At 45.4% G+C, this 14,120-nt stretch overlaps 1 protein-coding gene across 2 annotated transcripts in view; it reads right to left on the reverse strand.

Annotated features, from left to right (window-relative positions):
• Window positions 1-14,120, reverse strand: part of Ubxn8 (UBX domain protein 8) — a 22,640-nt gene that overhangs the window by 6,445 nt on the left and 2,075 nt on the right. Inside the window, exons 2-5 of one of the 2 annotated variants that reach the window (XM_021169929.2) lie at window positions 11,654-11,776; window positions 8,482-8,558; window positions 6,747-6,872; window positions 2,310-2,447 (exon numbers count right to left, since the gene is read on the reverse strand). In XM_021169929.2, the coding sequence (XP_021025588.1) occupies window positions 2,310-2,447; window positions 6,747-6,872; window positions 8,482-8,558; window positions 11,654-11,776 (464 nt within the window). The remainder of the gene's footprint in view (window positions 1-2,309; window positions 2,448-6,746; window positions 6,873-8,481; window positions 8,559-11,653; window positions 11,777-14,120) is intronic. The other variant, XM_021169930.2, reaches the window with a different exon arrangement.

Consider the following 14,120-nt stretch of genomic DNA (forward strand, 5'->3'; position numbering starts at 1 on the left):
GAACTCAGGAATCCACCTGCCTCTGCCTCCCGAGTGCTGGGATTAAAGGCGTGTGCCACCACACCCGGCTCACTAATGCAATTCTTATAAAAGTTTTTTTTTTTTTTAAGTTTACAGTAGAGTTCCGGCACTCAGGAGACAGAGGCAGATGGATCTCTGTGAGTTTGAGGACAGCTTCCTCAACAAAGTGAGTTCTAAGACAGCCAGGACTACACAGAGAAATTCTGTCTTAGAAAACAAAAACAAAGGAAAGAAGGAAAGAAAGAAGGAAAGAAGGAAGGAAGGAAGGAAGGAAGGAAGGAAGGAAGGAAGGAAGGAAGGAAGGAAGAACTAGTTTACAACTGCAGTCAAAACTCAAGACAACTGTTTTCAGTTGTGTCTAACTTGCTTCTTGTCTTTTCCTCTCTTAACCAGGGTGCTTAAGATCTATAAAAGAAACAGGCAGATCTCTGAGTCCAAGGCTAGCCTGGTCTACACAGCAAGTTCTAGGATAGCCAAAGCTACATAGTAAGACATTATCTCAAAAATACCACATAAAGTTTATATTAATAACTATTTGGTAAGCAAGATGGCTTACCAGATGTGGTTTGAATGAAAATGGCCCTCATAGACTCATAGGGAGTGGCACTATCAGGACGTGTGGGCTTCGAGGTTTCAAGTGCTCAAGCCTGCTCCAGTTTCTCTTTCTGCTGTTTTCGGATCCTGATATAGAACTCTCAGCTAGCTCTCCAGCACCATGCCTGCCTGCATGCCGCCATATGCCCACCATGCTCCCACCATGACAATAACGGACTAAACCTCTGAAATATAAGCCAGCCCCAATAAAATGTTTTACTTCATACAAGTCGCCACAGTCATGGTCCCTTCATATCAGTAGCAGGGGGTGACAACCTGAGTTCAATCCCCAGACAAATGGATTCCCCAAGGAGTTCTCAGATCTTCACACTCCCATGTACACACACATATATGCTAAGTAAGTAAATGTCATTTTTAAATGTCTCTTAATTAAAGAAGAAAGAAAAGAGTGAGTGCAGCATGGGAAGGCAGCCTAGCAGGGCTTCCGGACGCAGCATGTACCAGGCCCTCTATCAGTGGTCAGCATGCTTCCCCTAACTTTTTTTCTTTTAAGATGTTCTAATATATTGTGTAAAAATGCATTATTTGGGCTGGAGAGATGGCTCAGCGGTTAAGAGCACCGACTGTTCTTCCAAAGGTCCTGAATTCAAATCCCACCACATGGTGACTCACAGCCATCCGTAATGAGATCTGATGCTCTCTTCTGGAGTGTCTGATGACAGCTACAGTGTACTCGAATATAACAATAAATAAATCTTTGGAAAAAAATGATTTAAAAAAAAAAGACACAGGAAAAGCCTCAGGCTGTAGTGCCTGCCTGCTGGAAGTTCCTGGGAGGTAGGACTACAATGCCATGCCATTCCACACAGAATTATTTAGAGATGCTCAGTAAAACTGTCTGCAGTTTATATAAATAGAGATACAGAGAATGGATGCATTTACACGTGAGCACTATCCCAACATCTCAATTTATACATGAAAATATCCTAGGGGCTGGAGATGGCTCAGCAGTTAAGAGCACAGGCTGCTCTTCTAGAGGTCCTGGGTTCAATTCCCAGCAACCACATGGTAGCTCAGAACCATCTGTAATGGGACCAAATACCCTCTTCTCATGTGCATGGTCAGGGTACTCATATACATAAAATAAATAAATAAATATTTTTTAAAAAAGAGAAAAAGAAAATATCCTAAAGTCCGAAATACTTTTGATCCCAAGTATTCAACCTGTAGACGGCGCTCAAGACACGACACAGCAGCGGCTTAGGACACCCAGTAGGAATGCTTCCCTTCATGAACGCTGCCATTTTCATCTCTTCACTATCAAGTTATTTCAGTGCCATTCATCGCTCTCTTTTTTGTTTTGTTTTGTTTTGTTTTGTTTTGTTTTGTTTTCGAGACAGGGTTTCTCTGTATAGTCCTGGCTGTCCTGGAACTCACTTTGTAGACCAGGCTAGCCTCGAACTCAGAAATCCACCTGCCTCTGCCTCCCAAGTGCTGGGATTAAAGGCGTGCGCCACCACTGCCTGGCGCCATTCATCTCATAGCTTTCCTCTACCCTGCCTTAGGTTTTTGATTTTTAAGTGGGACCAGTGGTCCACAGAGCTGACCCCAGTACAAGGTTGTGGGAAGACACCATGTGGGTTAAAGGCATCCTCCCCTTCCCCAGTAGCCCCTCCAAGGACACACTCCTGCCATCAGAGGTCAAACTCAGGAAGTGGATGTGAATAATGAACCTCCTTCCTCAGGGGCGGCCGAGCAGGTGGTGAAACTTCAGTTGAAAACTTAGGCAAGTTCAGTCTTCTTGCTGCCTGTCCGTTTATTGTTTCAAAAGATGCCTGACTTGAATTTTCAAACTCCGAATCTTCATCCCCCTGGTCAAAAACAACCAAAATAACTCTGAGAGTCATGTTCTATTGATGAGGATCCATTCATAATGGCTACCTTTTTTAGCTCTCATAGTCATTTTTCGATCAGAAAACTAAAGTATAGTCTCACTGGGCAAGAAAACATGACACGGAATGAGTTCCAGAATCTCCCTTTATCCAGGTTCTAAGGTCTTCCTTCCTCTACTAGGAAAGGCTGACAAGGGCCACTCGGCTCACAGGAACTCCTGTGGAGTCCAGACTGGCCCTGAGCAGTCAGCATCTCCTGCTCTGCCTCACGAGTATCCCGTCTGACTAAGCACAGAGTCTCTCCAAAGATAGAAACAAGGAAATGGCTAATGGTGTCCTATCCGCTCCACAACGGCAGCCATGCAGGGAGGTGACGTGCAAACAGGAGCTGGGATGTGCAGGTTTTTCCTCCTGCTCACGCCCTCCAGGAGGCCCAAGGCTATCTCCGACCCAGGGCTCATTACAGACTCAGGTGCATAAAGCTCCCTCCTTGGTGTTAGAGAAACAGGAACTATTGCTGACTGGAGTCCCCATGATGTGCAGGAAGGCCCAGGGTTACACCTTTATGTCACTGTCACCCGTGGCACAGAGATGAGCACCCCTCACCTACACTCCTGTAAATTCACTAACTCATCAGGCTAGACTCGGTGGAACCGTTTCCTTAGCCTGTGAATAGTGCGCTATCTGGGGTGGGTGGGAATTTGTCTAGTCTCCCCAGGAAGCCACACAGCATGCATGCAAAGAAATGTCTCAGTATATGATCCCAAAATATCCATAGCTAAGTATAGTCACAGTATATGGTTCTGGGAAACATCCAGGCTTCCCAATTCATGGGAATCGGCCTGTAAAAGGCAGCTGCTCTGGGAAGCACAAAGCTTGTTCGCTTATCCTCTCATCTGCTGCAATGGTTCCATTTGGCACCTAGATAAAACACCCACAAGAACAGTAGAGCCTGCCTCAGAGCGAGCTCTGAGAGCAATTCATAAAAAGATTCTGATCCAGGCAATGAGTCCTAATGGATCCAGAATATGATGACTTAGGGGAAGTGGCGAAAGATGGGGTGGGGTCGTCGTGAGGGAAACAGGCCTGCTATGCTCTCCAGCCACCGGAGACCACCTTCTGTGAAACTGAAATTCCTTAAGTCGTTCTCTAAAGCCTTTTGGTCACAAAGGCATGAAAGCACCAATATCCTACCAAACTTCCTACTCGGCAAAGGAAATTAATGCTGAATTTTCTTTTATTTATTTATTTATTTATTATTTTGTTGGTTTTTTTTTTTTTTTTTTTTTTTTTTTTTTTGGTTTTTCGAGACAGGGTTTCTCTGTGTAGTCCTGGCTGTCCTGGAACTCACTCTGTAGACCAGGCTGGCCTCGAACTCAGAAATCCGCCTGCCTCTGCCTCCCAAGTGCTGGGATTAAAGGCGTGCGCCACCACGCCCGGCCTTTGTTGGTTTTTTTTTGTGTGTGTGTGTGTGTGTGTGTTTTTTTTTTCCGAGACACAGTTTCTCTGTATAGTCCTGGCTGTCCTGGAACTCACTCTGTAGACCAGGCTGGCCTTGAACTCAGAAATCCGCCTGCCTCTGCCTCCCAAGTGCTGGGATTAAAGGTGTGCGCCACCTCGCCCGGCTTTATTTTTTTATTTTTATTCTCTCATCAATAAATGACCACAGTTCTCCTCCTCCCACCCCCGCTCTCAGTCCCAGCTTCCTTCTCCCCGAGGCCCACCCCTCATCTCTCCCCAGAAAAGAGCAGGTCTCCCAAGGACATCAAACACTAATGCAGCGTCTTCTAATACAGGCTCAGGAACTCCTTCCCGGCTCAGCTCCTAACGTTTTCAGAACCTTTTCCACAGAACTGCAGTCAGTATTCACCGTTTGATTGAGGTTTAGTCACCCTTTCTTTATTAAGAGAAACGTGTGAGAGGAACACACGGGGAACGGGAATGGAGCTGTTAATGCCAAGGGGTTCACTAGTCAAGCCCCACTACGCTAGTTGGAGTTGACGGGCAAACACATCCAAATCAGCTCTAACACCAGGATTCTCACAAAAGCCTCAGAATGACCACGCCAACAGTCTGCCCTGCTCCTGGCCGGCTGTTGTCACCACTAATCTTTTCAAACAGCAGTCCCAACGGCAGACTCACTCTGAGACCACTGCTGAAGCCGACGGCCTCAAACCCGCCTGTTGAACAAGGTAGCATGCCGCCCCGTGGTACCCAGAGACCTGTGGTCTCAGCTACTTGAGACGCTTGGGCCAAGAGGTGGAAACCAACCCCGGGAATGTGGCAAGACCTCATCTCATCTCAAAAGCAAAAACAAATGAAAGTAAAACCAGCCAACCCATGTCTACAACCGAGAAAATGAAAAGGAGCTAACTCAGGGGATGGAAAGACAGCTCCGTGGGTAAGATTGCTTGCTCTGACACCAGAAAGGCCTAAGTTCAAATCCACAGCACACATCTAAAAAGCTGGGCATGGAAGGGTAGATCCAGGAACTCTCGGGCCAGCTAGCCTGGTTACAGCGAGAGCTGTGGTTCAGTGAGAGACAGTGTGTCAAGAAGGAGGTGAAGAGGTGCAGCGGTGGCTCAGTCCTCAAGAGCACTGGCTGGTCCCTCAGAAGACCTGGTTTCGACTCTCAACGCCCATGGCGGCTCACAACCATCTGTAACTCCAGTTCCAGGGGAGCCAGTTTCCTCTTCTGGCCTCTCTAGGCACCAGCCACAAGTGCAGTACATACAGACATACAGGCAGGAAAAACACCCACCCACACAAATAAAGTAATAAAATGAAAATGACATAAATGAGGTGGAGTGTGACAGCGAACACATTTGACGTCCTGTGGCCTTGTCCTTGTCCACATGTCACCACATACACAGGAGACCACTGCACAGAGCAGTGGCACTGTGTACTGCCCAGAATTGATATCAATGTTACTACCGGCCCTTGACTATTGTATGGTATGTTTGCTATTGTGAAACAAGGAAGAACTGGCTCTGTAGATGGCATAAGCTCCCTGGCACCTTTACTGGATCCTTTTCTTTACAAGACAATGTCAGATGCCCTATAAGCCGGAAACACAACATACACCAAAAGGTGGCCTTAATATAAATCTGTCATAGGTAACTCTAACCTGTAAAGCCCGGGTATCCCTTTTCTCTGAATAAATACTTAAACTGTAACCTTCCACTTCCAAATGACAACACACGACCATTGCCCATGATTTCAGAAACAGAACCAAGCATGAGCCATCCGATGTGAGTTTAGGGCTGGAGAGATGGCTCGGGAGTGAAGAACACCTTCTGCTCTTATAGACAACACAGGCTTGGTTCCCAGCACACACATGAAGGCTAACAACCATGGGACTCCCAGTTTCAGAGACTCTGACACCCTCTCCTGAGTACACATGAATACATGCAAGGAAAATACTCATGCACACAAAATAAAAATAAATACATCTATTTCTTAATGTGAACTTAATACTCTGGGTACATGAATATTTTACTTAAGCAAAGATCAGAATTTCCTCAGAACAGTGTGACTCGGCAGTTTTCTCAGAGAGCACCTTATTTGTCACAGTATAGTACATACAGTCCCTTAACCACTTCACACACAAATGCACCGAATAATAAAACTGATTCAGAGTCAAGCGTTGTGGTGTATGCCTGCAACCCCGGCACTTAACGGGACAGAGACAGGAGAATCGCTGCAAGCGGGAGGTCAACCATGGCAACAAAATGAGTTCAAGGCTGGCCTGAGTTCCACAGCAAGACCCGGACTCAAAACCCTACCAAGCACATACATGCAAATAACTGCATATACAAGGAAACATGAGCATAAATATGGGCCTTAGCAATCTATGTAAAGGACACACAGGAGCTGGGGAGATGTCTCAGTGAGAAAGCACTTGCTGCTCTGCTCATAAGGACCTGAGTTTAGAAGCCCCAAACCCATACATTAAATAGGCGGGGTGACATGGGAGTCGGGGGTGGGGTGGGGGTTAGGTCAGGACCCAGACCCGTCCAGCCAGCCTAGATAAAACTGTGAGCTCTAGGTTCAGTGAGAGAGTAGCTCTCCAAAGTAGAATACAGGACTGGCACTACCTCCAGCATGTGCCTATATGGACAAGTACACTTGTACACACTGGGCATAAAATGTGTGTGTGTGTGTGTGTGTGTGTGTGTGTGTATACACGGGCATGCACGCACGCAAACACACACACACACACACCCCCAACAGGAAATAGACAATAGTATCCAAAATACAAAAGCAGAGTTCTCTAACCTCTAGGAGTCGGTGGCCGGTGGTGAGCTTCCAGGTCTCCCCTGTCATCTGATAAAACCGCTCCTCCAGTTTTTTCAACTTCATTTCCTGCTGAGGCTTTAAAACATTCTCTATATATCTGCTGGCCTGGAGGAGCAAGAACGTGCAATTACTATACATTAGTGTTGTCTACGCTCTAAATCAAGAGCAAGGTTTGAAACCTAAGGGGGTTTAAATAGGAACGACCCCGCCCCATGCGCTCATCTCTTTGAATGCTTAGTGGTGAGGGGCTGGCATGATTGGAAATGCAATCCTTCAATGAGGAGGCCTTGTTATGCATGGTGGGGGTGGGGGAGCTAAAGCCAGGCCCAGCGTCTCTCCCGGCTGCATGCCAATCAGGATGTAGAACTCTCAGCTACCTCCCCAACACCACATCTGCCTGCACACTGCCATGTGTCCCGCCAAGATGACAATGGACTGAACCTCTGAACTGTAAGCCGGCCCCAATCAAATGCTTTCCTTTATAAGAGTGGATGTGGTCAAGGTGTTTCATCACAGCCATAGTGACCCTAAGACAGGCTTGTGGGAGGTGGTGTGTCACTGGGGGTGGGATGTCCATGCCAAGCCGGGTGTGGTGGTGCACGCCTTTAATCCCAGCACTCGGGAGGCAAAGGCAGGCGGATTTCTGAGTTCGAGGCCAGCCTGGTCTACAAAGTGAGTTCCAGGACAGCCAGGGCTATACAGAGAAACCCTGTCTCAAAAGACAAAAAACAAAACAAAACAAAACAAACAAACAAACAAGTCCATGCCAGCTCCAGCATCTTCCACTCTGCCTGCTACCTGAGGACCAGGCAGAAAAACTCTCAGCTACTCCTGCAGTGCCATACTTGTTTCCGTCCTTGACGACCGTGGACTAAGCGGGCCCGTAGTTAACTGCTTCCTTTTAGAAAAGTTGTCTTGGCTGTGGTGTCTCTGCAGCAACAGGACAGTGACTAACACTCAGAAATAATAATAATATATATATATACATATTGCATATGTAAGACAGAAGATCCTGAGACTGAGGCCACCAGTGGCTACAACAGTGGCCAGGGCAAGTCCAACTGTCCAAGTGGGTAAAGACATCTGTCTCCACGCCTGACCACCTGAGTTCAAATCCTGGGGCAAGGAAAGAACCAACTCTTTCCGCACGCGTCCCACAGACGCATGAATGAAGAAGGAATGAAATGTAATAAATAAGGGGTTTTAGTTGTAATTTTAAAGGGTCAACATTGAGCATGGTAATCCCAGCCCTTAAGAAGTGGAAGAAAGGGCTGGTGAGATGGCTCAGTGGGTAAGAGCACCCGACTGCTCTTCCGAAGGTCCGAAGTTCAAATCCCAGCAACCACATGGTGGCTCACAACCACCTGTAATGAGATCTGATGCCCTCTTCTGGTGTGTCTGAAGACAGCTATAGTGTACTTACATATAATAAATAAATAAATAAATCTTTAAAAAAAAAAAAGAAAAAAACCAAAACCAAAAATAAACATAAAAAAAAATAAATAAATAAAAAGAAGTGGAAGAAAGTTTATCCTCAAGGTTATCCTCAATGACACTGTAAATTCAAGGTCGTCTTACAATACAAGAGACCTTGTCTCAGAAAAGAAGGGAAGGTAAAATGTTATGCCTTGTGCATTAGACATCAGTGATTGTTCCCTCGCAGATGGTGAGGCAGCCCCAAGGTGCCCTCACCCCCTCAAGCGCTGAGCCTTACCTTCTCACCCTGGGCTTCCTGTTGCCTTTCCCTCACCAGTCTCTGTCTTTTCTCATTCTCTTTTTCTCCTTCTGAATCTAAAACAAAGAAGCACTTTTTAATTCTGAAGTTCAAAGAATCAAATGCATTTTCTCTGAGACTAAGTCTTTTTTTTTTTTTTCTTTTTTTTCGAGACAGGGTTTTTCTGTGTAGCCCTGGCTGTCCTGGCACTCACTTTGTAGACCAGGCTGGCCTCGAACTCAGAAATCCGTCTGCCTCTGCCTCCCGAGTGCTGGGATTAAAGGCGTGCGCCACCACGCCCGGCGAGACTAAGTCTTTAGATATGAACACTACATACTTTTCAAATATTCAAAACATGTGCCAGCGGTGGTGGCACACACCTTTAATCCCAGCACTTGAGAGGCAGAGGCAGGCAGATTTCTGAGTTCAAGGCCAGCCTGGTCTACAAAGTGAGTTCCAGGACAGCCAGGGCTACACAGAGAGATCCTGTCTCAAAAAAAAAAATAAAATAAAATAAAAAAATAAACAAAAACCAACCAACAAACAAACATGTACATATGAAACCCATAATAAAAGCTGTTCTAAGACAATTCACTAACCTTGTATATTATTATAATATTATATTGTATATAACAAACTCTTTTTTTTTGGAGACAGGGTCTCCCTATGTAGCCCTAGCTGGCTTCAAACCCGGGATCCTCCTGTGGCACGTGCCACATTCCTAGCCTAAACACAGCTTTAAGGTTACACGTTGCATAGCATCAACCTGCAGTGAGGATTATGCCAAGAACTTTGGGGCAAGTGGACCGTGCCACCAGACAGACGAACTGATAAGGTTGAGTGTGCCCAAACTGCATAAATCTCAGAATAGAGAACAGTAGGAATGAGGCCACTCCCGCCTGCTTCTACCTCCCTCTACCTGCTCTGGAACAAACCACTAAGAGTCAGTCAGGTAGCAAAAAACCCTGCTACTACAATCCATACTAATGAGGTATCTGGAACACCCCGCACCCCGCAACCCCGGCTCGCCACCCCCGGCGAGCGTTCAGCCAATTCGCTTCCCTTCCTGGCCATTCCATCCTGCAAAAAGGTGTTTAATCCCTGGTTCACCCTGAGCATTCTCATTCACCATCAAAAACAGCAGTTTGAACAAGCACAGACCATCTCTCCATCAAGGATGGGTGTAGGAGGGGCTCGTTGTCATAAAGAGCTGTGCCTAATCTGCTTGGTGAAGGCCTTCTCTCTCCCAATCGAACCAAACCGGTTCAGCTCCCCTGCCAGGGCTCTGTCTTCCCCTTCCTGCCTGGCACGTGGATACTCTGAGGGGAAGCGCCAACTGGGACCCCCGTTCCCAACCCCCAGAGCTACCCGAGCTGCGCCTGGGTACACAGGAGACTGGGAACCCGGGCAACCATCCCGGACTCCGTTGTTTCCCACCCTGGGAAAACACGAACTGAGGACCTCCATTGTAGGCTGCGTTTTGCCTCCCCTGAATGGCTTGCCTGAGACGCTCCAGGCACCCCAGCGGCAGGTAGGGAGGCAGGCAGGACGCAGCAGCCCTTAGATGAGCCACAGGACTCACACCCAAATATTGCAAAGGAACAATTTACAAGGGCAGAAACCATGGAGGGCGCATTTCCATATTTATAAACAGCAAACCACAGGGGCTTCCGATGCAAGGTCTGCAGCAAACCATCGCCTTGATAGCAACACTGCGTTAGTTTTTATTAGGTTTTTTGTTTTTTTGGGTTTTTTTTGAGTGCTAAGGACTGAAAGCAGGGCACCCTATGCTCTTCATACTTCTACAGCCGAAGTTCACAGCAAGCACTGAAAACACATCCATACAAAATCCCTAACGGAAAATCACAATGTTTTGGTTGAATATCCAAACTGAGTCATTTGAAGGATGAGAGATCAAAGCAGAGAAAAATCCAAAATCTATGACTGGAACTCCCCAAAGCACCCACACTGCCATATATTATTGGGTTGAATAATCTTTTGCAATTATGTTTTCTACAGGGCTGATGTGAGAGAGCTATAAGAGCTTTGCACCATTTGTTGTATTTACTTATATTTTAAAAGCAGTAAATCACAGGTCGAAGGGCGTAGCTTGGTCAGTATAATGCTGGCCTAACCCACAGGCCTTGGCTTGGATCCTCAGCATCACAGACTACCAACTGTGTTGGTGCAGATCTGTAATCTCAGCAGGCAGGAGGTGGAGGCAGGAAGATCAGAAGTTCAAAGTCATCCTCAACTAGACAGTAAATAATAAGCAACCTGGGCTATCTGAGAGCCTATCTTAAAAAAAAACAAAGCAAGGGCTGGAGAGATGGCTCCCCAGGGGTTAAGAGAACTGGCTGCTCTTCCAGAGGACCTGGGTTCGATCCCCAGAACCCACTTGGCAGCTCACAACTGTCTTGTGAGTCCAGTTCCAGGGATCTGACACCCTCACACGGACAAAGGCAGGCAAAACATCAATGCACATAAAAATAATAATAATAAAATAATAAAAATGAATAAATTATTCTTTTTTAAAACCCACAAATTGCCAGGCAGTGGTGGCACACGCCTTTAATCCCAGCACTTGGGAGACAGAGGCAGAGTACAGTGAGTATAGAGTTCCAGGACAGCCAAGGCTACAGAGAAACCCTGTCTCAACCCCCCCACCCCCCAACAAAAGAATGAAATGCTAAAAAAAGAAAAAAAAACTGTTTTTTTGTTGTTTTGTTTAAAATGTTATGTGTGTCTGTGAGTAATGTACCACGTGCATGCAGTGCCCACAGAGGCCAGAAGAGGGAGTCAGATGTCGGATCTCCAGGATCTGTTAAACACCTTGGGTGCTGGGACTGGAGCTTGGGCCTCTGGAAGAGCGGCCAGTTCTCTTTACCACCCCACCTCTCTATCTAGGGCTTTTGAAGCTCCTAAGGCTGGTGAGATGGCTCAGTGGGTAAAGACACTTGCTGCCAAACCTAAGACCTTAGTCATCCTTGGAACCCACGTGTTAGAAGGAGAGAGCCTAAGGAAAGAACAGGCTCCCACTTGAAATTATTACATATAATAAATCAATGATAAACCAGTTCTTGCTGTAAAATAAACAAAAGAAAAAATTTGAGTAGAAAGGGTTACTTTTTATTTATTTTTATTTATTTATTTATTTTTTGGGTAAACTTACCTTTCAGATGACCTTGGGAAGGTTTCAGTGAATTAAACCAGGAGTTGGTCACAGAAATGACTAAGGTAAGCAGGGCCAGCAGTAGGAATATCCGGCCACTCAGCAAAATGAGGTCTTTAATTCCTTAAAAATAAAAAAAATAATTAAACATGTTTCTTTAAAAGAAAGTTTCTCTTTCCTTGGTCCTGCTAATAAAAGGCAGATTGTTTGCACCAGAAAGCAGAGTTAGATACGAAATGATACAAGCCTCCTGATCAGTTTCCTAAGTCTTCCAGGGCCCTGAAGTTCAACATGGTGGTCACTGCCACAACAAACTGTCAGAGAATCATTCTAGAAGAAGCATCCTATTTTAGGAACACAGTGTTCAGCTGCATAAGGAAATATTACGAGCATTAATAATGCATAAAACTAGCCGGGCGGTGGTGGTGCACGCCTTTAATCCCAGCACTTGGGAGGCAGAGGCAGGAGGATTTCTGAGTTCGAGGCCAGGCTGGTCTACATAGTGAGTTCCAGGNTGTGTGTGTGTGTGTGTGTGTGTGTGTGTGTGTGTGTGTGTGTGTAGTAAAATCTGACAGACACTATACAGAGAAGTAAATATATCTACCATGATAGCTTGACATTTCAACATTCCTTTGTCAAAAATGAACAGAAACTAGAAAACTAGTGAAGACACAGTTGAACTCAATAGCAACATCAATCAACAACTATAGATAACTTCATAACAATAACAGAGTATACATTTTTCTTGAGCTCATATGGAACATTCAGTAAAAAGGACAATATTCAGAGCCATTAAATGCACTCTAGAAGTGGAAAAGAATAGAAAACATAACCTGTTCTCTCATGCCTTAACACAGTTATACTGAAATCAATTATGGAAAGGTAACTGGACGATCACAAAAGACATGGACATTAATTGGCAAAAATTGATTGCTTCCCTAGATACAAGTAACAAGCAAGTCAAACTTAAATTAAAAATTCAGTGCTATGTGTATTAACATTCCAAAAAATTGAGTGCTTTGATATAAATCTAACTAAACATTTTCATGATCTATAGAAAGAAACCCACAAACTCTGATCAAAGAACAATAATAACAGAGAAAGGAACACAGGCCTAACATTTAGACATGAAACTGAACTGTTAGGAGACAAAATAAAAGAGACTCCGGGGGCTGGCGAGATGGCTCAGAGGGTAAGAGCACTGATTGCTCTTCCAAAGGTCCTGAGTTCAAATCCCAGCAACCACATGGTAGCTCACAACCATCTGTAATGGGATCTGATGCCCTCTTCTGGTGTGTCTGAAGTCAGTTACAGTGTACTTATGTATAGTAATAAATCAATCTTTTTTTCTTTTAGAAAAGAAAAGGGGCTGGTGAGATGGCTCAGTGGGTAAGAGCACCCGACTGCTCTTCCAAAGGTCCAGAGTTCAAATCCCAGCAACCACATGGTGGCTAACAACCATCCGTAATGAGATCTGGCGCCCTCTTCTGGAGTGTCTGAAGACAGCTACAGTGTACTTACATATAATAAATAAATACATCTTTAGTAAAAAAAAAAAAAAAAAAAAAAAGAAAAGAAAAGAAGAAGCTTAAGCTTAAAAAGTCTTTATATACTCCAACCTAGCTTTTTCACATTATTTTTATTCTATGTGTATTAGTTTTGCCTGCGATGTATGTCTATGCGAGGTGTTGGTTTCCTCTGGGACTGAGTTACAGACAGGCTTGAGTTGCTATGTGCGTTCAGGAATTGAACCTGAGTCCATTGGAAGAGCAGCCAGTGCTCTTAACCAGGGAGCCATCGCTCCAGCCCCTAATGTAGCTTTTCAAAGATCATTTCATTTTCACTTCTCTTGGGCATGTTTCAGGGCATCTGACTCCTTGTCCAGAAGGCAGACGAGGCAGGCTGGAGGAAAAAGAACTTTAGCTTGGCCATTAGCTTTAGAGTCTGGGCAGTGATGACATATTCCTTTAATCCCAGCACTTAAGAGGCAGAGGCAGGCTGATCTCTGAGTTCCAGGCTAGCCTGGTCTACAGAGTGAGTTCCAGGTCAGCCAGGGCTACACAGAGAAACTGTCTCAAAAAACAAACAAACAAACAAAACCCACCACCACCAACACACCACACAAAGTGTGCTTAAGGAGGGAGGCAGACATGGAGAGTAACCTGCGGTCTTTTGTTTCTGCTTCACCATATCTCAACTCTGTCCACAATTCATTCATATTCCTTTGTTGCCCCAGTCTAAGCCATCCCCGTAACTATTCACTACAGCAAACTCTAACTTGCCTCACTACTCTGCACTATAGCTCCCTTCCAAAGCATTCTCCACACAGAATCCAGAATGGCCCTTTAAAAAACTATGGGTTAGCCGGGTGTGGTGGCGCATGCCTTTGATCCCAGCACTCGGGAGGCAGAGGCAGGTGGATTTCTGAGTTCGAGGCCAGCCTGGTCTACAAAGTGAGTTCCAGGAC

This window comes from Mus caroli, chromosome 8 (genome assembly GCF_900094665.2).
Source record: "Mus caroli chromosome 8, CAROLI_EIJ_v1.1, whole genome shotgun sequence".
NCBI classification, from domain to species: Eukaryota; Metazoa; Chordata; class Mammalia; order Rodentia; family Muridae; genus Mus; species Mus caroli.